General features: G+C 47.6%; 6 protein-coding genes across 9 annotated transcripts; 1 reads left to right on the top strand and 5 right to left on the bottom strand.

Moving 5' to 3' along the window:
• Positions 1–1270: 1270 nt before the first annotated feature.
• On the bottom strand, positions 1271–13465 carry LOC117890747 (tektin-3). Of its 2 annotated transcripts, XM_034795814.1 has the most exons (6): positions 12914–13465; positions 12268–12855; positions 11897–12205; positions 11590–11828; positions 4134–4145; positions 1271–1282 (listed from the first exon to the last, which is right to left on the bottom strand). In XM_034795814.1, exons 1-4 carry the CDS (start codon positions 13354–13356, stop codon positions 11600–11602), a joined length of 1569 nt encoding a protein of 522 aa, XP_034651705.1. In that variant the 5' UTR covers positions 13357–13465; the 3' UTR covers positions 1271–1282; positions 4134–4145; positions 11590–11599. The 2 variants fall into 2 exon arrangements, with proteins under 2 accessions (XP_034651705.1, XP_034651697.1); XM_034795806.1 differs by lacking the exons at positions 1271–1282; positions 4134–4145 and having other exon boundaries at positions 11563–11828.
• LOC117890738 (neutral alpha-glucosidase AB) lies at positions 7607–11283 on the bottom strand. Its single transcript, XM_034795794.1, has 5 exons — positions 11143–11283; positions 10578–10745; positions 9756–10499; positions 8207–9692; positions 7607–8152 (listed from the first exon to the last, which is right to left on the bottom strand). Exons 2-5 carry the CDS (start codon positions 10682–10684, stop codon positions 7721–7723), a joined length of 2769 nt encoding a protein of 922 aa, XP_034651685.1. The 5' UTR covers positions 10685–10745; positions 11143–11283; the 3' UTR covers positions 7607–7720.
• A 946-nt stretch (positions 13466–14411) lies between the features above and the next one.
• Positions 14412–15589, bottom strand: LOC117900987 (NFU1 iron-sulfur cluster scaffold homolog, mitochondrial). 2 transcript variants are annotated; one of them, XM_034811587.1, is made up of 3 exons: positions 15445–15589; positions 15131–15387; positions 14412–15055 (listed from the first exon to the last, which is right to left on the bottom strand). In XM_034811587.1, the coding sequence occupies exons 1-3, from the start codon at positions 15504–15506 to the stop codon at positions 14520–14522; spliced, it is 855 nt and encodes a 284-aa protein (XP_034667478.1). In that variant the 5' UTR covers positions 15507–15589; the 3' UTR covers positions 14412–14519. The 2 variants fall into 2 exon arrangements, with proteins under 2 accessions (XP_034667478.1, XP_034667486.1); XM_034811595.1 differs by having other exon boundaries at positions 15131–15384; positions 15445–15542.
• Positions 15590–15846: 257 nt separating this feature from the next.
• Positions 15847–19427, bottom strand: LOC117900924. 2 transcript variants are annotated; one of them, XM_034811490.1, is made up of 4 exons: positions 19281–19427; positions 17188–17512; positions 16529–17121; positions 15847–16451 (listed from the first exon to the last, which is right to left on the bottom strand). In XM_034811490.1, the coding sequence occupies exons 1-4, from the start codon at positions 19341–19343 to the stop codon at positions 16257–16259; spliced, it is 1176 nt and encodes a 391-aa protein (XP_034667381.1). In that variant the 5' UTR covers positions 19344–19427; the 3' UTR covers positions 15847–16256. The 2 variants fall into 2 exon arrangements, with proteins under 2 accessions (XP_034667381.1, XP_034667389.1); XM_034811498.1 differs by lacking the exon at positions 19281–19427 and adding an exon at positions 17698–18130.
• A 680-nt stretch (positions 19428–20107) lies between these two features.
• LOC117900954 (solute carrier family 35 member E1 homolog) lies at positions 20108–22140 on the top strand. The gene is made up of 4 exons (XM_034811529.1): positions 20108–20696; positions 20836–21044; positions 21109–21234; positions 21360–22140. The coding sequence occupies exons 1-4, from the start codon at positions 20366–20368 to the stop codon at positions 21813–21815; spliced, it is 1122 nt and encodes a 373-aa protein (XP_034667420.1). The 5' UTR covers positions 20108–20365; the 3' UTR covers positions 21816–22140.
• LOC117900974 lies at positions 22058–23309 on the bottom strand. Its single transcript, XM_034811563.1, has 2 exons — positions 22532–23309; positions 22058–22452 (listed from the first exon to the last, which is right to left on the bottom strand). Exons 1-2 carry the CDS (start codon positions 23239–23241, stop codon positions 22245–22247), a joined length of 918 nt encoding a protein of 305 aa, XP_034667454.1. The 5' UTR covers positions 23242–23309; the 3' UTR covers positions 22058–22244.
• Between the last annotated feature and the right edge of the window lie 2598 nt (positions 23310–25907).

Raw genomic sequence — 25907 nt, 5'->3', positions numbered from 1 at the left:
GTCGGGTGCTGGTGCGGGTTCGGGGGTGGGTTACGTGTTAATGTGTGCACTGCCAGAGAGAGAGCATTTTCCACTCATAAATTAATGTGCGCGCGAACATTTATTTTGTTATTAAATTTAACAAGTGCCGCCACGGCACCCCTTCCCCTCCACCATCCAGCGCCCCTCTTTTATCTTCTCCTTCCACTAACACGCACACACACATACACATAAAGATGGAGAGAGAGAGAGAGAGCGAGAGCGAGAGAGCGCGAGTCTGTTATTAATTTGCCGTTGCTCAGTTGGGGGTCGCCTTGTTATACCCTGCCAGCAGCTACGCGCACTTTGCCACAGCGGAGGAGAGAGCAGGCACCAAGCATAAACTACCGTTAATATAAATAAATAGTAATAAATAAATACTGATATCTCTTGGGTCTATTTGTAACTCAGCCTGCATCAATGGCCACCAAGTGGGTGTGGCACTTCCTTCTACCCGCAAAGGGTATCTCTTGACTCGACCTCGACTCTTATGCTTTTCTGTTCCGTTGGCATCTTGGCTTTGGCTCCAAACTTTTTGTCTTAAATTGCTCAATTTCGTTTCGTTACATTTCGCACTTGAATACAAAGTTGCCAGACGCCTCAACACCTCCTACCCGCCCGCCCCCGCCGCCACCCTTCACACTCTCACGAAAAGGGTAATTGCAGTGTGTGTGTGTGTTTGTGTGTGTGTATTGGAGGAAGCTGGCATCAGAGGTAGTCCCTTTGGCGTTATTAAGCAATTTACAAGATACTTAAACAAGAATTATGTGAAACATTTCCAACAGAATGATTCCGAGGAGCTGAATTTTAAAATAAACAAAACTGACTTCTGACAACCAAAAGCCCAACCCCACACATTCCTCGTATGTGTGTGTGTGTGTGTTTGTGTTAAAATAAATACAAATGTTCCTCTTCCCACTTGGACCCCAAGCCAGGTAGCTCCTTGAGGTTGCTGGTCACGTGGTGCGCGCCCTCGAGACGAGCGGAACACGAAATAAATCCAAGACTTTTCGCTTTTATTTATTTTCATTTTGTTGTAAACCTTCTGAAGACAGTTCAGACAGGCAACTCAATTATTTTATGGAATAAACGCAAAGCCATAAGCCATGAAAACTATCATCAAAATTGCATTATTTAATTCAACTAATTTTATTGTTCTTTGCAGGAAAAGTGCAACTCAACTAACCGCTTCCTTCACGTCAAAGAGTGCCAATTGAGCGCCTGAAATAAATAAATATAAAAATTGAATAAACTCTGCAAATGGCTTCGAATGAGGTGCAGTTCGTTAGAGCGCGAGAACGTCTTTGGGTTCTGCATCCACTCACCTCGATGTCGCGGTGGCCACTGCCAGGTCAAAGCTCTGCCCGTCGAGTGCGTTTCACCATTTGTAACGCTGCACAATGAATCAATTAAATGACTTCGGTGCAGGTAAGCCCACATAAATATTGTGTAACACTCAACAAAAAAATACATCTGTGCATCTGCACGTGGGTCTCTGTATGTTTCGAGTTGAACCATAATGAAAAGCTGTGTGACAAAGGCATAAAAGTCGGCCCGTGGCTCCACTATCAAACATCAGACCAATTGAAAATTCAATAGCGCGTATTTTTTATATTAAATGAAAGAAAGTCGATCCTGCGCACCGCCACTGGCAGCACTCCCCCCTCAGCCAGGCCATGTGCCGTGCCGGGTTCGGACTTTACAGCGGCAATAAACAAAACAATTGCGATGCGAGTGCTGCTGCCGAGTGGCTGACAATCAGTGGGCTTGGCCACCAAACTGTTGCACACTTCGTATGAGAGAGAGAGAGAGAGAGAGAGAGAGAGAGTGGCACATACTGTACATACCCCGTAACTGGATGGAGTCCACTTGGAAGCAACTTTGTGTTTGAGCTTTTTCCTGCCTAATATTTTGAAGATTTTAGTTTTAGTTCTGTGAGGGAAATATTATAAAAATATATGCGAAAAGCATGGGATTCGCCATGCCTCCAATTTGATTTTACAGCCACAACATGGACCCGGCAAAGTCTGCCAATAGTCCCCTAGGTGCCCGCCTAAATCAGGCACAAAGTCGAGGTGCAGAAATGTAATTGCCATTCACATCTTCGTTTCCATCTGTGTATGTGTACGTGTCCTGCGGCATAGATTGCCCCTTTTTACGACTTCAAAGAAAACACAACAACCCACAGAAAAATCACAACATATGTATGTAAATATGTATGTAAATATTTATTTATGTATGTATTTATGTACATTCCGCTCGCCTCGTGTTGTCTGTCAACTTAAAGTTTCTGCTCCTCTGTGGCTGCTTGGCCCTTGCCTTGCCACGCCCACTGTGTCTTACCACGCACGTTGGCAAAGTGCAGTAAAATGTGCAAATTCAATTTTCTGTCAATTTTGTTGCCACGTCCTGCGCCAAGAGTGCGAGGGGAGGCTTGGTGGTGCGGTGAGGCGCGGCGAGGCGAGGTCTTTAAGGTGCAGACTTTGATGCCAGGACAAAGTCAAACAAAGCTGCCAGCAGCAACAGCTCGAGATCCAGCTCCAGCTCGGGCCATAACTCACATGAAATCTGTAAGGACACACGCATCCTGCAGCGCTCGGGCAGCATTAACATTAACCCGAAATGAACTCCTCCTGCCCTCTGCGAGCAACTCAAAATCACGCGAAACATCTTTGGCCTGACTTAGCCGGCTGGATAAACATTATGCTCCAGGACCAGGACATCATCCGAGGAGGAGCAGCGGGAGCGGGAGCGGGAGCAGGTCTGGCATCGACTTGACATGTTTGCTTATGCATAAAACGATGCCTGGCAGCGAGCGAAACGCGATGCTGCCACTTCCCCACTTGAGGCGACCGACCCGACCAAGTTATCATCTGGCGCACAGGCATCGGCAGCGGCAGCGGCAGCGGCAGCGGCATCCCACAGCACGGCATTTTCGGGAGCTTCAACTGGGAGGAGCCGCGAGTAGCCAGTTTATTGCATGTCGCCCCGTTGTTTGGCTTTCAATTTTTATTTTAGTTTTATTTATACATTATTTTTTTTACTGACACAACGCAACCGAAACGCGGCAGTGCCGCCGAGATAAGGGAAGCGCCAGGCATGCGGCACCAGCACAGACTGGGATTGGGAGGCAAGCAACGAATGGGTTGCACAGGCCCCAGCTCCATGTGGCTAGTTCAACACTCTTAAAATTCCATTGGAATGGTTCTTCCTGGCATCGAATTTTCAATAAATTCTTGCGATTGGAGACTAAAGTTATGCCGATTATATCGATACGCGAAGAGTTTAGTTTTTTGTTGAGTGTGGATTGGGTTTTATATTATTTGCGCGATCGAGCCAAATGAAAAGTAATAAATTGTAATTTTTGTAACCAAATACACTTTAGTGGAACGCAATCCAATCCCCGTTATGGCTGCGTTCTGCGCTGCATTCTGCGCGGATTTCAATTAATTAAACGGCTGCCAGTCAGAGAGATACGAGCATCAATAAATATTATTGCAGCGTTCGACTTCGGCTTTGGCCGTCAAAGTGCAAGCTAAACAAAAGCCAAAAGCTGGATAAACACAGCGCACCCAAAGCCAAAGGAACGTGCGGGAATGAACCCATTCCGAAGCCATGTCCCACAGCCGCCATTCCCCCATCCCACCAAAAGCACTCTCCATGCAGTTGAAAACATACGGGACAAAACGGGGAGAGACGGACAGCTACAAGAGCTTGAGCTTGAGCGACTTTTACGATTATTGTTGTTCTTGTTTCGCTTTGGCCCAGCATAGCCACCCAAAGCTCGATTTGATTACTCATTTGCTCTCTTTCGCTGACAGAAGTGCACAACGAGAAGGTAAAAAGAGATCAGCAGCACAGCTTCTCTTTTGATCGTTTCCGACCATAGAACTATTCATAGAGCACAGTTCTCTCCTCAAAGGCAAACTTGAGCAAATATTATTCAAGTTAGTGTGCATCACGTAACAGCGATAGTGCTTGATGGTGGTAGAGAGGGAGAGATGTAGAGGGAGATAGCTTCAATTAAAATAAATGCAACAAAATGCGTTAGCAGAGCAAAATAGGACAAAAGAAAATAGAAAGAGAGGCAGAGAGAGAGAGAGGAAAAATGAAACAATAAACTTTGACTTGCTGACGCTGGCATTTGTGTGATGTCCTCTTGCGTCCCATGTCGCCCCTCCTCCCCGCTCTTCGGTCTCTCTCCCATGTACTGTGCCATCCTCGTCCGCCGCTGTGTCTATTTGCACCTGCATCACAGATCAAAGTGACGCAGCGCGCCCCACTCTCTTGCTCTCCTCTCTCCTTCTGGTCAAGTGCTGCACTCGTATGCATGGACCCGTGATGGAATAGCGGGACTCGTGTGCGTGAAGGGCGCGCTTGGTGGGCCAAGAGGGAAAGAGACAGCGTTAGAGTGGATACTATGTAGCTTTTCTTTTATTTTTCCCGTTCCTGTTGCCACAATTTCATTTTCAATTTCAATTGCCAAGCCACACCACAGCCCCAACTCCTACCTCTACCTGGAGCAGGTCCTAGTCCTGGTCCTGTTCGTGGTCATCATGTATAATATTTGTATTGTATGGTCAAGCGCTGACCAAGCGCCAACTGAATGGTCTTTGACCAATTGGAATGCAATTTGATGGGTTAGTTCTAATGCAAATAAAGAAAAAGTCGCTTGCACTTATTTACCCAGCCATTCCAATCCAATTTGCGATGGGAAAAGTCTGTCGCCAAGTTAGTTATCGGTGAGGTTGCGTTTCTACATATATTCCACATCTTTGAAATTTAAGAACTGATCCTAGAGGATTAATGTACAGAGAGGAAGTTCCGCTCCCCGGAATTTGTCACATTAGCACTCTCCATTTTGTGCATGAGTGATTTCAACCATGTTAACAATTCATTGTGCTCATTCGGTAGATCGTCGAGCTCTCCGACTTTGCGAGACTTTGGCAAGTGCGAATTCCACTTTTTCGGACAATTGTCCTTTTATTTAATATTTTAATTTCTAAATTCAGGAATTACAAACTCCTGCGAGTCTACAAGAAAAACTCTAACTAACTGAGAGCAGAGTAGTTGAAGAGATACAGGGCTAAAGGGAGCAGAAGAGTCACTCTCGACTGACTGACTGAATGACGACAGCATTTCGCTTACATTCACTGTGTCAAGTTAAGTGCGGAACATGCACACGCATATATGTACACAAACGCGAGCTCACTCGTTCGCCAGGCGCATACATACATACATTTGTACATGAAGTAATTATATAAGGAGGTGCCGTTGGATCGCGTTCGCGTGTGTTTTCGGCCTCTAAATGTTTAGTGCGTGCTTGCTGGTTCATGCGAAAGGTTGCGTGCATACGATAGTTTCGTTTCACTCACACTAACTGCGCGGAACCCTCACTCGCACTTATTGACAGCATTGCCAAGTCTCTTATTTTGCCGACGGGCCCTCCTTATATAATTTCTTCATGCATTTGTATGCACAAACATGTGTACATTGTAGACTGTGGTTTTCGGGGGTGGGTGGCGCAGTGTTAGTTTCGGGAGAACAGAATGGGATGTGGCATTGGTGAGGCGGCCGCAAACACAGTAGAGCGCGCAAATATTTATAACGAAATGCTAAATTTAAATTCCCATCAATCTTGGTGAAATGCCACACTCGCACTCGCACACACACATTCGCACACATGAAGAAAGCGAAATACGCAGGCAGATGACACCTACAATTGGGGTCAACTTAATAGCATTGATTGCCACACTTTTTGTGTCTTCCTAAGCCTGAGTATCAGATTGAAGTTTCTGCTGCAATTTCGCCAGTTCTCCAAAGTGACTACGATCAAGCTACATATGTACATATGTATATATGTATGTATGTTCATATTTACATACAATAAGTTCAAACGAAACCGTCGGAATCGCCCGAGCACTGGCACCACTATCGCGGGTCATCATTGTGAGTTTGCAGCGCTGCTGGAGTTGGCGTCGCAGCTCACGTATGTACATATGTATGTATGTATGCATGTAAATACCGTTGCAGGTCTTTTGCATGCACAGCTAAACCGTTGTCGAATGCAGATGGGCAACGAGATGCGAGTTGTGTGCGTGTGTGTAGCTGTGTATGTGTATTTGGCAAGTGTTTTACCGTTGGGCCAAGCCCCTACGCATCGCTGGGAGTGGGCGAAGCGGCCGCACTGGAAGGAAAACTTGCACGAAAAGAAAGCAGTGCGCTTGGCCGATCGGACTCTTGCACCAGCGACCAGGCGGCTCCGGCGAACATTACTGCATCTCAAAATCCCACAGTGTCGATGGGTCTGCAAAGGGTACAATTTCAAGACTCTAATCTTACTTTCAATTTTAAAGTTTAAAACTAAGCCAACGACATAATCAGGGGAGGCGAAGAAGGAAGATTAACTAAAAGCCGGGGCTAATTTTCTAATTTCGCAATGTAATGTGTTTGGGTCCGGTTTTGGGAAGCAGGAAGGAATGGAATGGGGTGGAAAGTGGGAGAAAGAGGAGGGCTCAAGGATGCCAAGGATGTGTCTGTTCTTGTTATTGCTTTGGCCCATCTCGCCTATCCTTCCCTTGCCCTTGCCACCGCCCCGCAGCTCTGGCTGTTTCTGGCTCAAATTCTTGCAGAGCGCATTAAAAATAATTATGCTTATGCTGCTGGAAAATTTGTGCTGACTTACATACAAGTATTCATATGACCAAATGGGTTACCCACCCCATAAAGGAGTACCCAAATATACATACATAAGTACATACATACATATGTACATATGTACATACATACATACATACATGTGAGGGCATGACCACACGAGAGGACGGAAATTGTAGGAACCGAGCTGCCAAAATATTTGTACAACATTCTTAAGCTCAACCGAAACGAAAAGTTATGAAAAATGTTATGAAAATTTATCTTTGGCTGTCCGCACCCCGCACCCACACTCCACAGCGTACACTGGGACTGGCGTGGAGGGGCAGCGGAAGCGGACAGCTTCGCTATCGCCTTGGAAGCGCCTTGGCCTGGGCTGGCCTGCGGTTTATGTGGCCACATTTTAATTGAAATAACTTTGATAATGTTGCCAGCAGCTGCAAAAATAAATGCAACGAAAATGGCCAAAAAGTGGATAAAGAAAGACCCGAAGCAAGTCCAACATCGAATATTAAGTTTTCGTCAATGCAGCGGCCCAACGGCAATTGAATGAGGCAACCACAGATAAGCATTTATGTTCAGTTAAACAGAGATCCATCTGCTTGCAGATCCACTGACGAACTACAACAGATCGAAGCTGGGCAAGATGCAGATTAGATCCACATACTAGGAAGTCCCGAAACCATTTGTTCCTTCCATTCGGCGACTTTAATATTGAAAAAGTTAGTTACAAATTCAGCTGCGCTTTTGTAAAGATTTAATATCTTTACTAACTTTCCACTCTGTTTTGATGTTTTTGCTACTTTTATTTTGCTCCTCCAAAAACTACAAATTTCTGCCTAAGAAACTTGTTTGACTTGTTGAAATCGTAATCCATTTGGATCCACACACAAAACACGAAGATTTATCAACGAACAAACAAAAATATATCAACATATGGAGCCGGAATCTATAATTTGTATTCTATATGGAATAATGCTGCTAGGCAGTTGGGATTTACTTAAAACGTGTAATAGAAATGGTATCAAATGGAGTGGACGAGGACAGACTATGCGTAGTGGAGGATGAGAAGAAAGTCAACGTCCATTTTGACATCAGGTTTGCGTATGACAACGGCAGCACCTTGCCGCGTGGACTCCAGATTTTGTTTGACGCCGTTGACGGTGATGCCAACACTGCTGGGCACACGCTCCAGGCCGGCAATGACAATGCGCTCGATCCAGGCATCGGATGCGTATAGCCGCTTGCCAATGAAGCGTGTGGTTAGCTGGTTCTCGGAGAACTCGTAGCTCACATAGATATACCGGCCCTGGCGATAGTCGTAGGATCTCTCATCGTCCAAGTAGAGTGTGCCGGCAGCCCTGCCATTGCGATCCAGGCAAATGATCAGCGTGTAGGGATCGTGCAGCATCAGAGGAGCTGCACGACGCGGGCGCTCCTTCTTGGCCAGAATGCTGCCACCGCGCTGCCAAACTGGAATCTGCAAGTGAAGAAAAGGTTAGCTGCAGCTTGGAAAGACTGACAGGAACCCTACCTTGTATTCAGTAACCGGAACAGACACATAGCCGACGCGCTCCTGGCGCTCGTACGTGTCCACATCGTACCACAAGTCGCCGTTTTTCTTGTCATCGATGGCCGGGAAGTAGACATCGACCTTGCTGACACCCTGCTGCATGACCGGCTTGACCAGCAGGCGATCCTGCACGAGCAGCTGATTGTCAATGCCGAAGGCCTCCTTGTCCAGCGGGTAGTGGGTGAGCAGTGGCCGGATCACGGGCGCACCAGTCTGCTCCAGCTCATAGAATGCGGTGTACCAGAGCGGCAGGTAGGAGTAGCGTTTCCTGATGGCATTTTGGATGACAAGACGTGTGCGCTCGGGGTAGAGCCATGGCTCGCGGCGCTTGGTATCGATATGGGCGTGAGCACGGAAGAAGGGCAGGAAGGCGCCCGTTTGATACCAGCGCTCCAGCAGCTCGCCATCGGGATTGCCAAAGAAGCCGCCGACATCGGCGCCACAGAAGGAGAACCCAGCCACGGCCTCGGTCAGGCACATCTTAATCGAATGCTGCAGATGCGGCCAGTCGGCGAGGTTGTCGCCCGTCCAGATGGCCGCATAACGCTGCGAGCCAGCAAAGTGCGCACGGGTGAGGATGAAGGGACGCTGATTCGGGTCACGCTGCTGCAGGCCGGCAAAGGTGCCCATCAAGTGCATGTGGCCGTACAGATTGTGCACGTCGCGATGCTCCCAGTTGCCATAATGAACCAGATCCTTGGGCGCCGTTATCTCGGGTCCATTAAACACGGACGGCTCGTTCATATCGTTCCACAGCATCACATCTGCGGTGACCGTCTGGAAGCGCGACAAGTCAAACTGGCTGGCATAGTACTGGCGCACGTCCGGGTTGAAAAAGTCCGGATAACTGGCCGAGCCCGGCCAGCACCAGCCCTCGTAGTCGTTGCCCTCCCGCGTCTTCACATAGTAACCCTTCTCGGTGCAGTCCTGGTGGAAGAAGTAGCCATTGTCCCGCTTGATGTGCGGATCGATAATGACCACCAGATGCCGTCCCAGCTCGGTCAGGTTCTTGATCATCGCCAGCGGCTGGGGGAACTTGAACTTGTCCCACGTAAAGTAGCGCTTGCCATCGGTGTACTCAATGTCCAGCCACATGGTGTCCATGGGTATGTTGTACTCATCGAATTTGGCCGACACTGCGGTCACGTCGCGCTCATCGTTGTAGTTCCAGCGACTCTGGTGGTAGGCCAGCGAGAAGAGCTGCGGCAGCTCGTGGGTGCCGGTGAGGGCCGCGTACTGCTTGAAGGTATCAATGGGCTTGGGTCCCAGCATGATGAACGCATCGACAATGCCCGATTCGGATATGAAGTGTGCGCCCGGCGGCGGTGTCTTCCTCGAGCCGGAAACAAAGTTCACCAGCGATGAGACAACATTGGTCTCCGACGTCTGTATGTCCACCCAGGTCTCTGCCGCATTCTGCCAATAAACGCCTGCCGTGCGCTGTGCTCTGCAAAAGACAAATCATTGTGAAAATAGTCACAGATTATTGGGCATTCAGCCGAGTGCATACCCATGGCCGTAGATCACTGGCACTGAGCCGTACAGTGCCATCTTGCTGTCGACAATGTACTCGAACACATCCAGATTGTAGAGGCGATAGGGATCCGTGCCAGAGGTTGATTTCAGCACAAAGCTGTCTGCATGCTCGGGTATGCCGAACAGAATCTCAGCGGCTGGGAAGGAGAAGTCGAGGGCCACTGCCTCTGGGCCGTAGGGCTTGGAGTCGTGATGCGATTTGAAGTTCTCCTCCCACGCGCCGGGATCGTCAATGGAGTCGGTTAGTTTTGGTGTCTCGACGGCACCGTCCTGATCCTCCTGTTCGCCTTCCCGCTGCTCGGTCGGCTCATTGGGCTTCGGGCGCAAGTGCTCAAAGTACAGCCAGTTCTTGGAGTTCACGGACACAACCAGCACATCGTGCTCGTAGAAATCAATGTGAAAGGGATCCCCGTGGATGACGGCCTTGGTGCGCTCGGAGGTAATAATAATCTCGCCATCGGTCTCTGTGTGCAGGCGTATGCGCCCGGCCTCTGGCTGTCCCTTGAGCGCATGCTCCACCTTATAGCGGGGTCGCAGTGGCTGCTTCTCGTCGATGCGCAGGCGGAACGTGCTGCCCGCCAGGGCTTCCAGCTTGAAGGAGAACTGATGGTGGTTCTCCTTGTTGACCAGATCACCCGTCAGCGAGTCCGTGTAGCTGTTCAGGGTGCCGGGTATGAGGGCATACTTGCTGCCCGAGCTCTGCACCTTCCGCGAGCGGCTGCAACGAAAGTGAATGAATCAGCAAACGAGGGAAATGAAGGCGAAGGCCACAACATTGGCTGATCTTGATACTGACCGACAGAAGCTGCTTTGTTCGCATGTCTTGAAATTATTTGGATCGACGCCAGAGGAATAGGCGGCCAAGGCGCATGCAATGGCCACAATACACAGACCGTAGCCCATTTGGTATTTATTCGTGTTGCCCTGCTGCGGGCTCTTCTCCCTTTCCTGTTCGCTGTTTGAGCTGTTTTCGGATTCCATTATGAAAAGCATGAGAAATATTCTTCGATTATGACAAGTATTATAAATATTTAAGTCTGCTATTCAGCCACTATCAGCTGGTTCAATGACCTACTACGTTTTTACAGTTATCTAAAAGTACACGTCAGATGTCAAACGCCGAAATAATTAGACAGCGTTTGAGGAGCAATTGCATCTTGCGATGCACCTGCACTACCCACCCAATCACTGGGTATCAATCGTGTGTCACCAAGCTGCTCAGCTAGCTGTTCTCTGGCGAGACAAGCGCCTCTGCTGCCTCCAAAAGGGACAAGTGCGTGAAAATGGCAATTAAAAAATGGTTGCCGGTTGTTGTTGCATTTTACTCTGTTGTTACTGCAACAATGATGAACTGGTCTTACCTCCTTTTAAATTTAGATTTATATATTAATTTTAGATATAAACTCAGCACCTTTTTGGCACAAGCAGACGCGTTGGGCCGTATTAATTATTATTTTATAAAAAGTGCACCAAAAACGGCAGGCAGTGGTGCTACACGTACATAGAGATGGCCCAGTGACGATATCGTACAAGTATCGTTCAAGACTGCTTGCAATGTAAATATAATTATTAATTTTTTTTTGCAAATAAATGTTAACTTTACTAAGAATGTTGCAAATTAAAGTGAATTCTTCTAAAATTACAATTTATTACACCCACTGGATCGAATTAATTCACTATTTGTTTTCAAACTAGTTAAGTCGAGTGGCTATCGATAGTTATCAAAATAAAACATTTCTGATGTAAATACATTTATTACGCGGCTTCTGAACATGTACATATGTATGTGTGCGAGTATAAATTAGAACTGCAACGATTTTAATAGCGAATCAAGTTGCTGACTGGGAAGGAGCGACGCAGACTCATGCACTTCTCCCGATCGATGAACAGGGCATTGACCTTGTTGCGCAGGTCCACCTCCAGGGAGCAGCGGGTCTTCAGCAGGCCCTGATGTGTGGCCTCCGACTCCTGCAGCTTGTGGTGGAGCGAATCCACAGCGCTCTGAATATCATACACCTCCTGGATCAAGCGATCCTGGGCATGATCCCTAAAAGCAATTGCAATCAAATGAGTAAACCAAATCAGAGCTGGCAAGTCGTTAAAGTCAATTCTTACTTGCAGAGCTCGACGCCCTCGCGATGACAGCGCGCCTCGAGGCGTGTCTGGGCCACCTTGAGTGGCATCGACTTGTCCTGTATGGCCTTCTGGAGCAGAAACAGATGCTTCTCCATGTCGAACAGCTCCTGCTGCACCTTCTGCAAGTGCAGCTGCACGCGGTTCTTGGCCTCGGCCATCTCCTGGGCCCGTCGGTCGAACGCATTGTTTGTGTTGCTCCAAAAGTCCCACACAGTGGCGGCCACAGCATTGACCACATTCTGTGAATCGCTGCGCAACTGCGATAGCTTGGCACGCTCAGCCTGCGAACTGTAATGAAAGAATCTCCATAAGGATATGTCCCAAACGGAGCAAGGATTAAGCCCACTTACCGTGTGACATGCTCGCTGCTGGCCTGCGCCCACGACTCTTGGGTGCTGACTGAGGGATCGTACTTCTCGATGCCGCCATAATAGGCGATGCCGCGACTGTAGTTGTTCAGCTGGTGACACATCGAGTCGATGCCCAGCGACGACTCCTTGTGGGACACATCACTCTCAAGCAGATGCTGGGCGCCGCGGCAATCGAGCGCCTGCTTCGAGATCTTCTCGTGCAGTCCACTCAGCCGGTCGCGCGACAACCTCAGATTGTTTATCTCCACCAGCAGCGCCTTCTCGACGATGTCGTGCACCTTCTCGGTGCCCTGGCGCGACTCGCGATGGAACAAGCACTCCTGGGCGATGTGTAGCGGTATCTCCAGATCCAACAGTGCCTTGCCGCACTGCCGCTGCAGCTCGTTGATGTCCGCCATCTCGGCAATTAGCTTCTCCAGCTCGGCATTTAGCTCGTTGCGCCAAAAGGTCAGATCGGTGATGCGCTCGCCCAGTCGACGGCCTGCATCTCGCTGCCCCGCGGTGGCCTTCTCGTCAGCCTCGCGCATCAGGCGCACAGCATCATTGCGCATACGCTCGGATAGATTGCTAAGGGAGCGGAAAAGTAGACCCTTTGGGGAGTGAAATCTTTCGTTGAAGTACTCACCGATTTATGTTGGATTCCGAGTACTTGGTCATGTTGTTGTTGTACCACTCGTTGTTGGTGTATCGCGTGTAGAGTGCCGCCCGCGCGGCATGCTGGGGATTGCGATCGAAGCCGGTGACCAAATTGGGAAAGTTCATGCCATCAGTCTTCATGCCCTTGGGCAGGAAGCATTGCTTCGTCAGCTGATTGGTCACCGGCTGCTCCGGCAAATGCTTCACTTCGATCAGCTCATAGGCCATGGCCGGCCGCCACGGATGTCGCTGCGATGTCTGGAAAGCGGCGCCCACGCGGGGCGGCACTGTCGGTCCGCTGACTGGCTCCATGCAGGGCGGGGCACCCGCATGGCTCCAGGGCTGCAATTGGGAATACATGAGCGTGGTTGGCGGCACGCCGGCGCTGTTGCCGTTGCCATTGCCATGGCCGTGCTGCTGCTGTTGGCTCATCTTGCTCGAGTCGCGAAGTTGTGTTCGAGTGCGGGAATTTTGTTTTGTGTGGGAAAACTACAAATTTGTGACAATTTTCAAACGAAAATAAAACTGAAAAAATCGTTCTCAATGTGTGCTCGTGCTGGCCTGTTCCAGGACTGACTGAATCAACTGACACGGCCTGGAAACCAAAGCTGCAAACTATTCCTAAGCCTGCTTGATGGCTCGAAACTTTTCTAGGGCAAATCTAGGGTGCAAGTCTGTGCTGGATCATGGTGAAAAGGTGAACTAAAAGGGTGGCGGGGACCACTAACTTATTCACCACGCTCCAAAAACACAAGCGCAAGAAAGGGATAGAGATAGAGTGCCATGTGCTGGGTGTTAGATGGAATTGTGTGCATGGTTTTGATGATTAAGTTATGTTATTGGTACATAGGACTCCATGAGATTGCGATGATCCTTGCGCTCGTGATACTCGTTCATGTCCGCTGTGGGCCATTTGTCCAGCAGATTGTCCTTGACCAGGCGATGGTCAAAGATGCGATTTTCAAGAAATGAGTGCTTGTGGAACTTGGTGACCTCCTGCCCCTTCAACGGTGCCATTTCGGTGCTCTCTACCAGCTCGCTGTCACTCACAATGGGCACACTGGAACGCAGTAGCAAGTTCTTGAGCGTCTCGGGCGCCTTTTGCTGTGGATTCGGATAGCGTTGGCTCAGAAAATGATCCTCGTTGGCCCAGCAGAGCATCGGTGGTCGGTCGGTCGGTCGGTCGATCGATTGGCGCTCTGGCAAGTCCGCTCTGTGGTCTGGTTCGGTCTGCAGTTGCACGGGAATTGCACTTCGCTTTGCTCCTTGGCTTTGCCAACGTTCTTTTTGATTATTGACTAAACTTGCGTTGCTCTGGCAGCGGCGCTGGTTGCTGCCCGTTTCTTGTAGAATCAATGGCAAACAACACGAGTTTATTGACCCACTTGGGGACCCACAAACTGGGACAAGAAGTGCACAAATTATTGACCTTGCCCAGGGCCCAAGCGATTAAGCATCTGCGTCCGAAGAAATCTCTCTCATTTTTCTACATTTAACTAATTAACATTTTAATTTGTATACATTAAATGTATAGCTAGGATTTGACTACAGAATTAGCAACGAAAGGATTAATTAGAGCAACTCGAGGACGAGGACTAGTTGGGGCTACCGCCTATGCCCACCGGCGCACCAGCGGGCTCCTTTTGTTTTAGATTCTTTTCGAAGCGTTCGAACTCCTTGTCGGCCATGCGGTCAGCGTCGTCAAAGACCTGCTCCACGGACTCCACTTCGGGTATGTAAAACTGCAGCATATTCTGTACGCCGTTCTTGAGGGTGACAATCGAGCTGGGACAGGACGAGCAGGAGCCTTGCATCTTCAATTTGACAATGCCGCCCTCGTAGCCCATGAAGACAATGTCGCCGCCATCCTCCTGCACTGTGGGACGAATGCGTGTGTCGAGCAGCTCCTTGATCATCATCACCGTCTCGTCATCGTCCTCGAGTATCTCTGTGTCGGCATTGGGGCGTGCCTCATGCACTATGGGCAGGCCACTGGCGAAGAAGTCCATGATGACGGCAAACACCTCGGGCTTTATCAGACTCCATTCGGCGCTCTCCTCCTTGGAGATGGTGATAAAATCCGAGCCAAAGAACACCGCCCGCACGCCCTCCACGCGAAACAGTAATTTGGCTACGATAAAGTGTAGAGTTTTCGTATGGTTAATTGGGTTGCGAGCGACGACGTTCAGTCTGTAGTGGAACTCACCTAATGGACTGTTGTGGGCAGCCGTTCCACTGGGGAAATCATAGGTGTTGCCCTTGCCCAGCACCTCGACGCCGGGCAGAAACTTGAGACTGTCTGGATTCGGTGTGTCCTGTGTCTGGATGAACATGCTCCGCTTACCAACCGGCGACAGCAGCTCCTGGCGCAAAAGTCCCTGTGCTGGGCGACCATAAGCCGGCTGCGGCGTAGTACGCTGCCCTGACGCCAAGCCCGCAAAAGCTCGGACCCCTTGCTGGCCGCTGCAAAAAAGGATCGAATAAAGTTAATCCATGGTTGGTGGGTGCTCCAATACTTACACTGTGGTGATGCGTGAGTTACGCAGAGTAATTCTTGCTGTATACGAGAGTAATTTCGACATTTTGTTATGTTCGTCGGTGATTATGAATTGAAACGCACAATCAGCTGTGACAGCTGCCAAATAGGGCTGGGATAAACATCGATAGCACTATCGATGGTTGAACAGTTAGCCAATCATCGACTGTTTCGATTGCAAATCGTAAATAAATAATAATATAGCACAAAATGAAATTAATTTAATTGAAAACTAGCTTGCATCTCTGAGAAGACAATCTCCCTAGCAACTTGCAACCACAGCATTCATTAGGTCATAAATTCTTAATGGTTAAAGACTCAAAAATTACTACAAAATATTCTCTTGCCATATCTGAAATGCACCGATAAATAAATGCGGCTTGTTCTAACATATTTATATGGTTATTGCTTTATTAAACATATAATACTTAAGTATACAATAAGCTCAACATATATTCATTCAAATTGTAGCAGAAAGTGTACACCAAATGTGTTTGATCCTCCACCTAAAATGAAGTAAAATGCGACAAAATGAAAACTATTGAATGCACTTTGCACGCTGGAAGAGCTTACAGAAGACAGAGATTAAATTCCAAATTTCACGTTCAATATTGGCTATAGAAATTGTTACTAAAAAAATAAATAATAATTATGCTGTGGTCCTGGTGTGTCTTGTGCAAAGCTAAAAACTGATGGTCGCAGAGTGTTGTTAGGATCTGCTGAGAGTGGATACAATTTGAATGAAAAAATTTGAACTTGCTATACATAATGGTTAGTCTGATTGGTGTGATGTTGCTCAGTACTCTTCATATTTGAAATTGGTACAGAACAATGTGTTACAAACATTGACGGCCACATTGCGACGTGCGATTTTCTTCGAGCGCCCATTGGCCGTGAACTCCTGGTTGTCAACAATCACGCCAAGACACTGGGGCACGTTGGGCTTGTCGCCAGCGTTGCCATAGTCCACATACGCAATGCCAGGACGCATCTAAAAAGGGTAACAAAAGTTAAAAGGAACATTTGTCAGTCGAGTTGGACAACGAACACTGATCGCAGTGAACTTACAATGCAGAGCAATGTGGCTGGGTGCATGGTCTCCCAATTGGGTGGTAGTTCGGCACGCACTGGCGGCTTCTTCGGCTCCTTGGGCACGACGGGAGCTGCTGCATTGGTGTCTCCCTGCTGCGGCTGTGCATTTGCCGATGGATGCATTTCGGGCACAACGTAACCATCACGCTCCCACTCGCTGAACAACTTATAAATGGCAAACGATGCCAAATTGAGCATTGGCAATTCATCTTCGGGTGATTCAGTGTCGCTGCTATTGGTGTCCATGGGTTCGGAGGCAGTCGATGGCTGTGCCTCCTCAACGCTAGTCTTTGGCTTGCGCGGCTTTGGCTTCATTTTGGCTATGATATAATCACGCAGAGCATGCTCACAGGCCAGATTTTTGGCTGACATCTTGGACAGCCCCTTGCCCTGGTATTGGTTCGAATTGACCGTGACTATGGCCGTGAATCCGCCATCAGGATTGCTATTGATGGTAAAATCACTGATATTAATGCCCTTGAGTTCGTTGAGTGCCATCAAGGCGTTTTTCGGCAACATCGACTTGCGCAGCTGTCGATTCTGGCGCTGCTTCTTGTCGCGAGTGCGTTCTGACAAGTGCAAAGAGCTTTAGAATGTGGCAAAAGGTTTGGGTATCTGTGATTCTGGATGCTTACCCGATGACTTCTTGCGCTTCTGGAATATCTTCTTGAAGGGTATCTTTCCCCCATTGCCATTCTCGTTGCTAATGTCCATGTAAAAGCCTTCGCTCGCGCTCTCGACGGGCGACGACTCGTCCTCAAACATCGCATCGGGTTCTTCCTTGACAGATATTGGATGTGGCACGCCACAAACTGCTGGCCCTGGCTGCGGCTTTATCTGCCCTGGAGCCGGCACTGGAGTCGGAGCTGGCGCTGGTGCTGGCGCCGGCACGACTGGCGCTTGCACCACAATGTTTACTGGCGGTTGAATCAAGGGCTTTTTATCCGTGGCATTCGGATTCTAAATTAGGAAAAAAGTTCATTAGTCATCAATACGATACAACAATGGCTAGCTGATTTGTTTATTTTCTTTTGTTTTGTGGTTTGTTCTTCTAAGAACGAGTAGAGTAGGTAGATATCCAGTGAGTGCCTGAGCCTGAGCATAAAAAAAACAAAAAACTTTTACCAATCAAAAAATCATCTTACATGCCGGTCAATCAATCGATCTACTACATCAGAAGTGGGTGGCTTGCGGGAGGCTCACGGGAGCTCGGTCCTACTAAAAACCATAGTTCAGGAATTAGCCATGACCATTCCTGCAACCAAACTGACCCAAAACGAGACTCTGCCTCAGCGTAAGCGTGTGACCAACCAAAACCAATGGACCCCAACGCTGGCGTTCGGTGTGACCGACCGCCATGTTGGCTCATTCCTGGCCCCTTGGCTACTGGTGCTTCGTGTTTCGTTTTGGGTGCCATCAGTGGAGTAAATGAGCATTGCTATCTAGCGCAAAACTAATAATTTTAAGTTACAATTTCGTGTGATTGAATTTTCAGTAGCCATAAAAGTCTGCGAAAACCGCAAGTCCAGCTTAATTCTAACTCGTAATTGCTGGCCACTTTCTGTACACACACATATGTATGTATGTGTGTACATGTGTGTGTGTATGTATTCTCTAATGCGTCGAATGCAGCACCGAGCACCAGCTGATAGGGAACGAATGGGATGCTGGATACAACTCGGATACCGGGTGTCTGCACTTTCGATTAACACGCTTTTATGGCTATTGCAAATAAAATCACAATTGGGGGCTGAACACACACATTTTCATATTGTGCGCTGCAAATTATATAAATAAAAAACAGAAATACAGTTATTACAGTAAATGTTTGCTTGAGTTTTTCTTAAAAGGAATTCAACGGAATTATTTATGTGTGTATGTTTTAGTGTGTGTGTGGTTATGTGCGTATGTATTTGCGTGTGTATTTATGTATGTATGTAAATGGATATTGGAGTAGTTTTTTGTGTTTTCGTTTTACCGCTTGTTTACCACGAGTGTCACTTTTACGGTTAGGTATGTACACACATGCATTTTTAATGCATACTTTCCTCGCTTCGGGTGCTACTGTCTAGGCATACGTGGGCTAAATGTTCTGTACCTCTCAAATGAAAAGACGCAGCATCTTCTTATTTGTTTATTATTTAGTTTGCGACGGGTTTGCCAATTCAGCTGTTTCCAGCCCCAGAACGAGTCTCGATTATTGCACTGATTTGATGTATGCATGTATGTATCTACATATGTATGTATTGTATTACATGTTGTTGCCTGGCTGCTGCTGTCCCGTTTAAACAGACATTTTCTACCGCATTTATACAAGAAATATATGCATTTTACCATCAATAGCAATCCTGATAACGGATTCACGGCCATAGTCACGGTCAATTCGAACCAATACCAGGGCAAGGGGCTGTCCAAGATGTCAGCGAAAAATCTGACCTGTGAGCATGCTCTGCGTGATGATATATGAAAGATGCTGCCCTCTTTACACGACTGCCAATGCATGTTTTATGATGCCACCACGCTTTTGAGCCGGGAGCAGCGGTGGGCACGATTTTTGGTATTAGAACTCAGTCCAAGAACAGAACAAATAGGCCCATGAGCAAGTCACAAACTGTATTTCGCTTTCACAACAATCCAAGTGGCGTTTCTGCAGTCGCCTTTGTTTGTGCCTGCCCACCGCTAACCCGGAGCATACGATTCTTTAAATTTAATGTTTAGGCAGACTTACATAGACTCCTCCAGGAACAAATGGCTTGTTCATAGCAGTGGTTGCTCGGCGTGAACGATTCATACTTTTACAGTATTTAACACTGATAGCCCGAGCGAATTTTTCAAAGTGAGTGAATTTTTGGATGTTATTGATTTTTGTCAAATGAAGAGTGTGACCGCGGTATTATCGATCAAATATTCCGCAAAACCCTCAAAAATATACCCAAATATACCTTCTCAGTTTAAAAATATACCGTTACCTTAAATCATGTTCCTCGATTTTAATGTTCTATTTGAAATTACTTGCCAGCTAGGAGTCTCAGCACCAAAACTAAAATTTTATCTGATTCATCAATCATTTCTCCACAAGATTGGCTAGTTTTCACGAATTCCCTTTTTTGGAATGTTTCCAAATTAAGTTTAAAACTAAAAAGGTCAACCAACAAAAGTGTCTAAAACGTTACGTGAGTGGGAATGGAATGTACCGTATTTGACAATTTTTTTATTGTTTACTGGTATGTAGTATACCATGTATATATTATTACTAATACATTTATATTACTTATCCAATTATAAAAACTCAAGTCTATTGCGCTTGCAGTATTGAAGTTATAATAACAGCTATTGCATCGGCTTGTAATTTTGTTAATATTTCTTCTTAACAAAATTGGTCTTTGATTTTGTTGTTGTATGTTTCTCGTAATGAAATGTTTTTCCACATCCTGTGTAAGCGAGCTTTATTCATTTTCCAGACTTACAAAATCCTACCTTTTATTTGAAACGACACATAGATGGTCGAAAAACCATCGAAAACTTGACAACCATCGCTGCAGTCGATGGTTTCAGCAGCCCTACTTGTAGGGTATCTGGTCACACTGACGGGTACACGTAGAAAACAAACAGACGACGTTTTCTATTGGTTTAAATTGGTTTATTGGTTTTAAACAAAACCAAGTATCGCAATGCAATAATCCAAGTGCCGAAATCAGCAACAAATCCCCACCTGCCGGCCACTAAGTGTCCGGGAACAGGCAACACATTCGTGTAACTGCAGCAAGAGCTGACAAGGTCCAGCGACAGCCAAAACCGATCCGGACACCCAAAATGTTGGGCGGCAAGCGGACAAGCTCCCGTCACGTTGCTGTTGTACTGCTGATGTGCCTGTTCTGGTACATCATCTCGTCCAGCAACAATGTGATTGGGAAAATGGTGCTCAACGAATTCCCCTTCCCCATGACCGTCACCCTGGTCCAACTGTGCAGCATCACGCTCTACAGCGGCCCCTTCTTCAATCTGTGGCGCATACGAAAGTACCAGGAGATACCGCGCCCCTACTACTGGCGCCTGATCGTTCCGCTGGCCATTGGCAAGCTCCTCGCCTCGGTCACCTCGCACATATCGCTGTGGAAGGTGCCCGTCTCCTATGCACACACTGGTGAGTAGCCACACAATCCACGCACATTCAACGTAACTCCGCCGCTCAACACGTCAGCAACACTGGCGCCAAACTTTTACTTTACTCTCTCTCGCACGCACGCACCGCACCGCACTCTCCTCGTACGCTCTCCCATCAGTCAAGGCGACGATGCCGCTCTTTACCGTTGTGCTGACGCGCGTTTTCTTCAACGAGAAGCAGCCGACGCTCGTGTACCTGAGCCTGTTGCCCATTATCACCGGCGTGGGCATTGCCACCGTTACGGAAATCTCATTCGATATGCTGGGCCTGGTCAGTGCCCTCATCTCCACCATGGGCTTCTCCATGCAGAACATATTCTCCAAGAAGGTAAGTCCTGGCATGTCCTTTGCTACTGTCCCTTCCTTTTAGTTCACTTTCTCACTCTTTGCAGGTGCTGAAGGACACAAACATTCATCATCTGCGACTGCTGCATCTGCTGGGCAAGCTGTCGCTGTTCATTTTCCTGCCCATTTGGTTGTACATGGACAGCTTAGCTGTCTTCCGCCATTCGGCAATTGTAAGTACTTGCTCCGATCGAGAGATCTTATCTCTTATCTCAATTGAAGTGCCCTGCACCTCGAGAGACACTTCAATCAAGTAAAGTAGAACAACTAGCAGCTTCCACATCTCTTTATTTTGCAGAAGAATATGGACTACCGGGTTATAGCGCTGCTCTTTGCCGACGGCGTGCTCAATTGGCTGCAGAACATCATTGCCTTCAGCGTGCTGTCGCTCGTCACGCCGCTGACGTATGCTGTAGCGAGTGCCTCGAAGCGCATATTCGTTATTGCCGTCTCGCTGATAATACTGGGCAATCCCGTAACGTGGATCAATTGCCTGGGCATGACGCTGGCCATTGTCGGTGTGCTGTGCTACAATCGTGCCAAGCAAATCACAAAGTCCAGGGAGCCGCCAACGTTGCCGCTAACGCAAAGCAATCACATTAAGTATACGCCGCTGCAGCAGCAAACCGATCCGTACTATCGCGGTGCCATGAATGGCAAAATGACAAATGGACTGCACAAGCCCGGCAACAGCCTGCTGGCCAATGGCAGTGGCATGCCCAGTGGGACGGCTACACGCTTGCTCTTTGTTTAGTTATTAGTTAGAGAATTTATACCCCCCCAACACCCCACTCTCGCCGTAATAGCTCTCTGACTATGCGTGGGGTTACCCACGAGCCATGATCCCTGAAGCCCCCCCTGAACCCTGATGTAAATTGTATTTTTGATAACCTTTTTTGAGTGCGTTTTTCCGTGTGTGTTTTTGTACATAAGTAGCTTGAGGTTTGCCCCCACACACCCCTTCCCTCCCTCCTCTTTTGTTTCTTTTCGGAATTCGATGAAGCCGTCAAGTGTATTCAGAAAGCGTGTGTGTGCCACAATAAAATGTTAACCTTGTACATAGGCATAGAAAATGCAAATCAAACTGTGTCCTCATTGGAACCGCACCGCACCGGACTGGACTGGACCGTACCTCGCCGCACCGCAACGCACGACCCTTGGCCCTGGGAACACTCCACACGCGTCACACGACTGGCTCCAGCTTGATCCACTCGTTAATGATGTCCGGCTGGTAGCCGATGCGCTTGAGCAAGGCCTCGGAGCGCCAATTGGAGGTCACAATCCAGGCGGTGAGCGCCACTTGCTCGCCTCTGGCTATCCGTCTGGTCATGGCAGCGGCCAGCAGACCACCGAGGCCGCGTCGCTCCGCCTTTGGCAGGACCTGCAGCATGCTGAAACGAGCGAACAGAAGTCGATGCAGATCGACCAGACACGGCTTGGTGTTGGGGTTGGTGTTGGCGTTGGACTTACCCCAAGCCAGAGAAATCATTCTGGAAGATCCAGGCAATCAGCTCGCCCGTGTCGCTGCGACAGGCGCCAAGCGTCTTGTTGAACTTGATGAGGGCGCGCAGGTAGGCCAGGGAGCCCTCGCCCTTGTTCGGCCAAATGGCGTGCACCATGGCGGCGTCCTCGTCCGTCAACGGACGCAGCTCAAACTCCGACAGCAGCTCGGGCACCTCAGCCCTGGCAGCACCGTTGTGGGGCAGCAGCATGCCGTAGCATTGACGGGCCTGAACCGTGTGGACGCCTCGCTGTGCGGCCAGCGACTTGACACGCTCACAAAACTCAGGATCCACATTGGTGAGCAGTGCGCCGCGTGTCCATTCGATGAGTCTCGTCTGCTCCAGGCACTCCCAGAGCTCCCGAGCGCCCTCCGGCTGCCAACTGAAGAAGGAGACGCTCTGCACAATGTCCCGATGGAGGCTCACGTAGGTCCCAAAGCGACGAAAGTCGCCCTGCCGATGCGTGTAGAATTGTTTCCGCAGCGAAATGTATGCGGGATCGTCTCGGGCTATGCCCGCCGCCGCCAGCTGTCCATCCCACTTGCGTTGGTTGTACAGCAGCAAGTAGTGAAAGTTCTGTGGCCCGTACTTGCGCTCGTAGAGAGCGAGCAGCTCGTCGATTTCGTTATCGCTGAGTGGACGCAAAATATCCATATCCTTATCAGCATTGATGCCCATGTCAGCTGTGTGGTCTGATTATGGTCTGCCTGTCTGGTCGCAGTGTCTGCTCGTTGTTCAATGACTCGAGGACGGCTTGCTCGGCACACTAAAACGTCGCACTTCATTTGTTAGTCAAAACTACTTAATTCTAATTCAGCTGATTAGATTTCTCTCGCACGGACAGGTGCGGATTTGCACAGCAAAAGGGCAGCGCACGAAGCGGATCAATGACATCGCAAATAAAGAAACATTTCGACATAATGTATGCGGGGTACAAGCGGGTTCTTCAACCCACATCGAACCACTGCTATGGGCAAATATTTCCTTTAAGTTTTAGCTTATTTCTCAGTTCAGTTTTCAGCGAGAAAAGCTAACCAAAGGCGTCCATTTTGGGAGCTGAGACTCTGAAGCGAATGCCAAACGGTCTGTAGATCGTGTATTAGACACTGCAGCCTGCAGCCGCTCCTGGCTTCTGTCGTGTTCTGTTTCTGTGTTTATGAGACAGCAATCGATATGTGATTGCCTATGCGCATATATCAAACGATAAGTTCAATCGCAAATTGGCCATTGCCCCCCTCCATGGTGGATGTGTGGCGCGCAGTTCAAGTTGAGGCAGTGACGCCCAGACACTTGCCGAGCTGAAAGTGCTCGCTGTCTGGGATTATGTCACAATGAGCCGCAGCAATGTTGAGCTTCCACCCAAAAAGGAGAGCAAGCAAGCGCTGTCCAGTCTTCCGCGCTGTCGGATCCATCGGTTTTATATTAAGACGCAATTTTCGTTATTTAAAAATGGTTTATTTAAATATTTGTCTGTTTTGGTTTGTTTCTTCTTTTTATTTTTGTTTCGCCCCATCGTACATCTCATTCCTTCTGTTTCCTCTTCTCCGCTTCTCGCTTCTCCGCTTTCGTTCAATCCTCAATCAGCGTCCGTCCATCCGTCCGTCCGTCCGTTCGGTTGGTTCTACTACCACCACAATCCTACATCCTTCTCCTAGTGCGCTTGGTTCAATCACCAGCCTCGTGCAGATCTCTCTGTCTGTCTCCCTCTATCCTCTACATATATACGATGTTATGTGTGAGTGTGTGGGTGTGTGTTTGTTGTGTGTGTGTGTGTGTGTGCAAATATTTGGATTATTACATTCATGAAATAATTATAACAAACGCAGCGAAATCAATTGAATGTTATGCATTTACGATTACATATCGTCTGTATATATCTTTTCTGATCTGATCCTGGGGCTCTTTTTTCTCTTGCTTTGTTCTTGGAAACCATTTTGCAAAAATCAATGAAGATGTTTTTGTTTTTTGTTTTGTTTTGTTTGGTTTTTTTTTCGTACAAAGTATCAAAAATGATTCAATCCGATTAGAAGTGTTCTCCTCTATTTTTTGTTGTATGCTGATTTTTGTTTTTATTGTGAAGAGCGTGTGGGGGCACTGGGGGCAGAGTACTTATTCCAGGGGGAGGGGGAGTTTGGTGTGTGGCTTAGGCAGGCCTCTTACATGTCTATAAAAAATCATGCGCTAAGTCTTGCTCAAAATTGTGTTCTTATTTTGTTTACTGGCTCTGATTGTTGGTTTTTTGCTTTTGTTTTTTGTTTTGTTTAAAAAGAGTGGTTCCATATTGTATTTACAATACATCGGATGATCAGCGGATTGCACGTTAGCTTTTGGTACATCATCCACGTCGCACCTACATACATATATGTATAATTGTATGTATATATGTATATCTATGTATATATAGATAAGTTGTGTGAAATCGCTATAAATTACAAGTTGCAGTCAAAAAAGTCATTCGATTCTTGTTTGGAGAAGTGCACACGGGAGAGAGTCTCGTGGGGGGAGGGGTTCTGAGAGTGCAAAATGGAGCGTGCCCCGCAGTTCAGTCTCCGCTGGGGCAGCGAGAGATTCTCCTGGCCAGCGAGAGCTCGCTCATTCTCTCTCGCTGCTTTGCAGCTCTCCCTCTCGTTGCTTGTGCGGGGCAGTCGTGTGCGGTGCAGAGTGTGGTGAGTTTCATTTGCTTTTTTTGTGATAGGACTATGGCGAGGGCTGGTTGAAAAATGCTGTCTTAACGCTTTACTCTTGAAATTATCATATTTCGCTTGTAGTTTGGTTTCTCTCTGTGTTTTTGCTTTTGTTTTTTGTTTTTGTTTTCTTTCGCTTGGTAAATGGATTTTTAGCAACAATCTTGTATTCTCTCTCGCTCATATATTTCGGTTTTTTGTTTGTTTTTCTTTTGTATTTGCGTTTGCTTTAGTTTGTTATTTTAGATAGTATTTGTTGTTGTATGCTAGCTGTGTGGTGTGTTTTGGTGTGTGTGTCGTGTGCAGTTGGTTTCTTTTTTTCTCTCGATCTTTTCCGATTTCTGTTCTCTCTGCTTTTCTGCTTTAAACGCTAATATATATTTATATGTAAGTATCTTTTCGCTTATTTAATTTCTTCTTCTCTTCTCTCCTCTCCTCTTTCTATTTTGTTTTTGCATTTGCTTAAGTCCATGGTTTTTGCTTTTGCTGTTTTTTTTTTTTTTTTTTGGTTCTCATAGAATTCGTACAAAAAAAACAGAAAAAAACAAAAAATTAATAAAGTAAAAATATTTCGAAAAAGCTTTTTTATCCTCTTTAATGTGTGTGTGTGTGTGTGTGTGTGTGTGTGTGTGTGCGAGTGTGTTGCTGTGGCCAGGCACA

The sequence above is a fragment of the Drosophila subobscura genome, chromosome A, assembly GCF_008121235.1.
Source record: "Drosophila subobscura isolate 14011-0131.10 chromosome A, UCBerk_Dsub_1.0, whole genome shotgun sequence".
In the NCBI taxonomy this organism is placed as follows: Eukaryota; Metazoa; Arthropoda; class Insecta; order Diptera; family Drosophilidae; genus Drosophila; species Drosophila subobscura.
This window is presented reverse-complemented; position numbering and strand designations above follow the sequence as displayed.

Bases quoted from the DNA above. Each gene is read 5' to 3' on its own strand.
- LOC117890738 (XM_034795794.1), bottom strand. From the start codon at position 10,684: ATGGGCTACGGTCTGTGTATTGTGGCCATTGCATGCGCCTTGGCCGCC. The intron at 9,693-9,755 runs GTATGCACTCGG...TGTCTTTTGCAG, and splicing joins CCAGTGATCTACGGCCATGG to AGCACAGCGCACGGCAGGCG. The intron at 8,153-8,206 runs GTAGGGTTCCTG...CTTCACTTGCAG, and splicing joins TTCCGGTTACTGAATACAAG to ATTCCAGTTTGGCAGCGCGG.
- LOC117900924 (XM_034811490.1), bottom strand. From the start codon at position 19,343: ATGAATCGTTCACGCCGAGCAACCACTGCTATGAACAAGCCATTTGTT. The intron at 17,122-17,187 runs GTAAGCATCCAG...TGCACTTGTCAG, and splicing joins GAAGCGCAAGAAGTCATCGG to AACGCACTCGCGACAAGAAG. The intron at 16,452-16,528 runs GTAAGTTCACTG...TACCCTTTTTAG, and splicing joins CAGCCACATTGCTCTGCATT to ATGCGTCCTGGCATTGCGTA.
- LOC117900987 (XM_034811587.1), bottom strand. From the start codon at position 15,506: ATGTCGAAATTACTCTCGTATACAGCAAGAATTACTCTGCGTAACTCA. The intron at 15,388-15,444 runs GTAAGTATTGGA...CCTTTTTTGCAG, and splicing joins AACTCACGCATCACCACAGT to CGGCCAGCAAGGGGTCCGAG. The intron at 15,056-15,130 runs GTGAGTTCCACT...ACTTTATCGTAG, and splicing joins TGCCCACAACAGTCCATTAG to CCAAATTACTGTTTCGCGTG.
- LOC117890747 (XM_034795814.1), bottom strand. From the start codon at position 13,356: ATGAGCCAACAGCAGCAGCACGGCCATGGCAATGGCAACGGCAACAGC. The intron at 12,856-12,913 runs GTGAGTACTTCA...CCGCTCCCTTAG, and splicing joins TCGGAATCCAACATAAATCG to CAATCTATCCGAGCGTATGC. The intron at 12,206-12,267 runs GTAAGTGGGCTT...CTTTCATTACAG, and splicing joins AGCAGCGAGCATGTCACACG to TTCGCAGGCTGAGCGTGCCA.
- LOC117900974 (XM_034811563.1), bottom strand. From the start codon at position 23,241: ATGGGCATCAATGCTGATAAGGATATGGATATTTTGCGTCCACTCAGC. The intron at 22,453-22,531 runs GTAAGTCCAACG...CGCTCGTTTCAG, and splicing joins AATGATTTCTCTGGCTTGGG to CATGCTGCAGGTCCTGCCAA.
- LOC117900954 (XM_034811529.1), top strand. From the start codon at position 20,366: ATGTTGGGCGGCAAGCGGACAAGCTCCCGTCACGTTGCTGTTGTACTG. The intron at 21,045-21,108 runs GTAAGTCCTGGC...CACTCTTTGCAG, and splicing joins AGAACATATTCTCCAAGAAG to GTGCTGAAGGACACAAACAT. The intron at 21,235-21,359 runs GTAAGTACTTGC...TTTATTTTGCAG, and splicing joins TCTTCCGCCATTCGGCAATT to AAGAATATGGACTACCGGGT.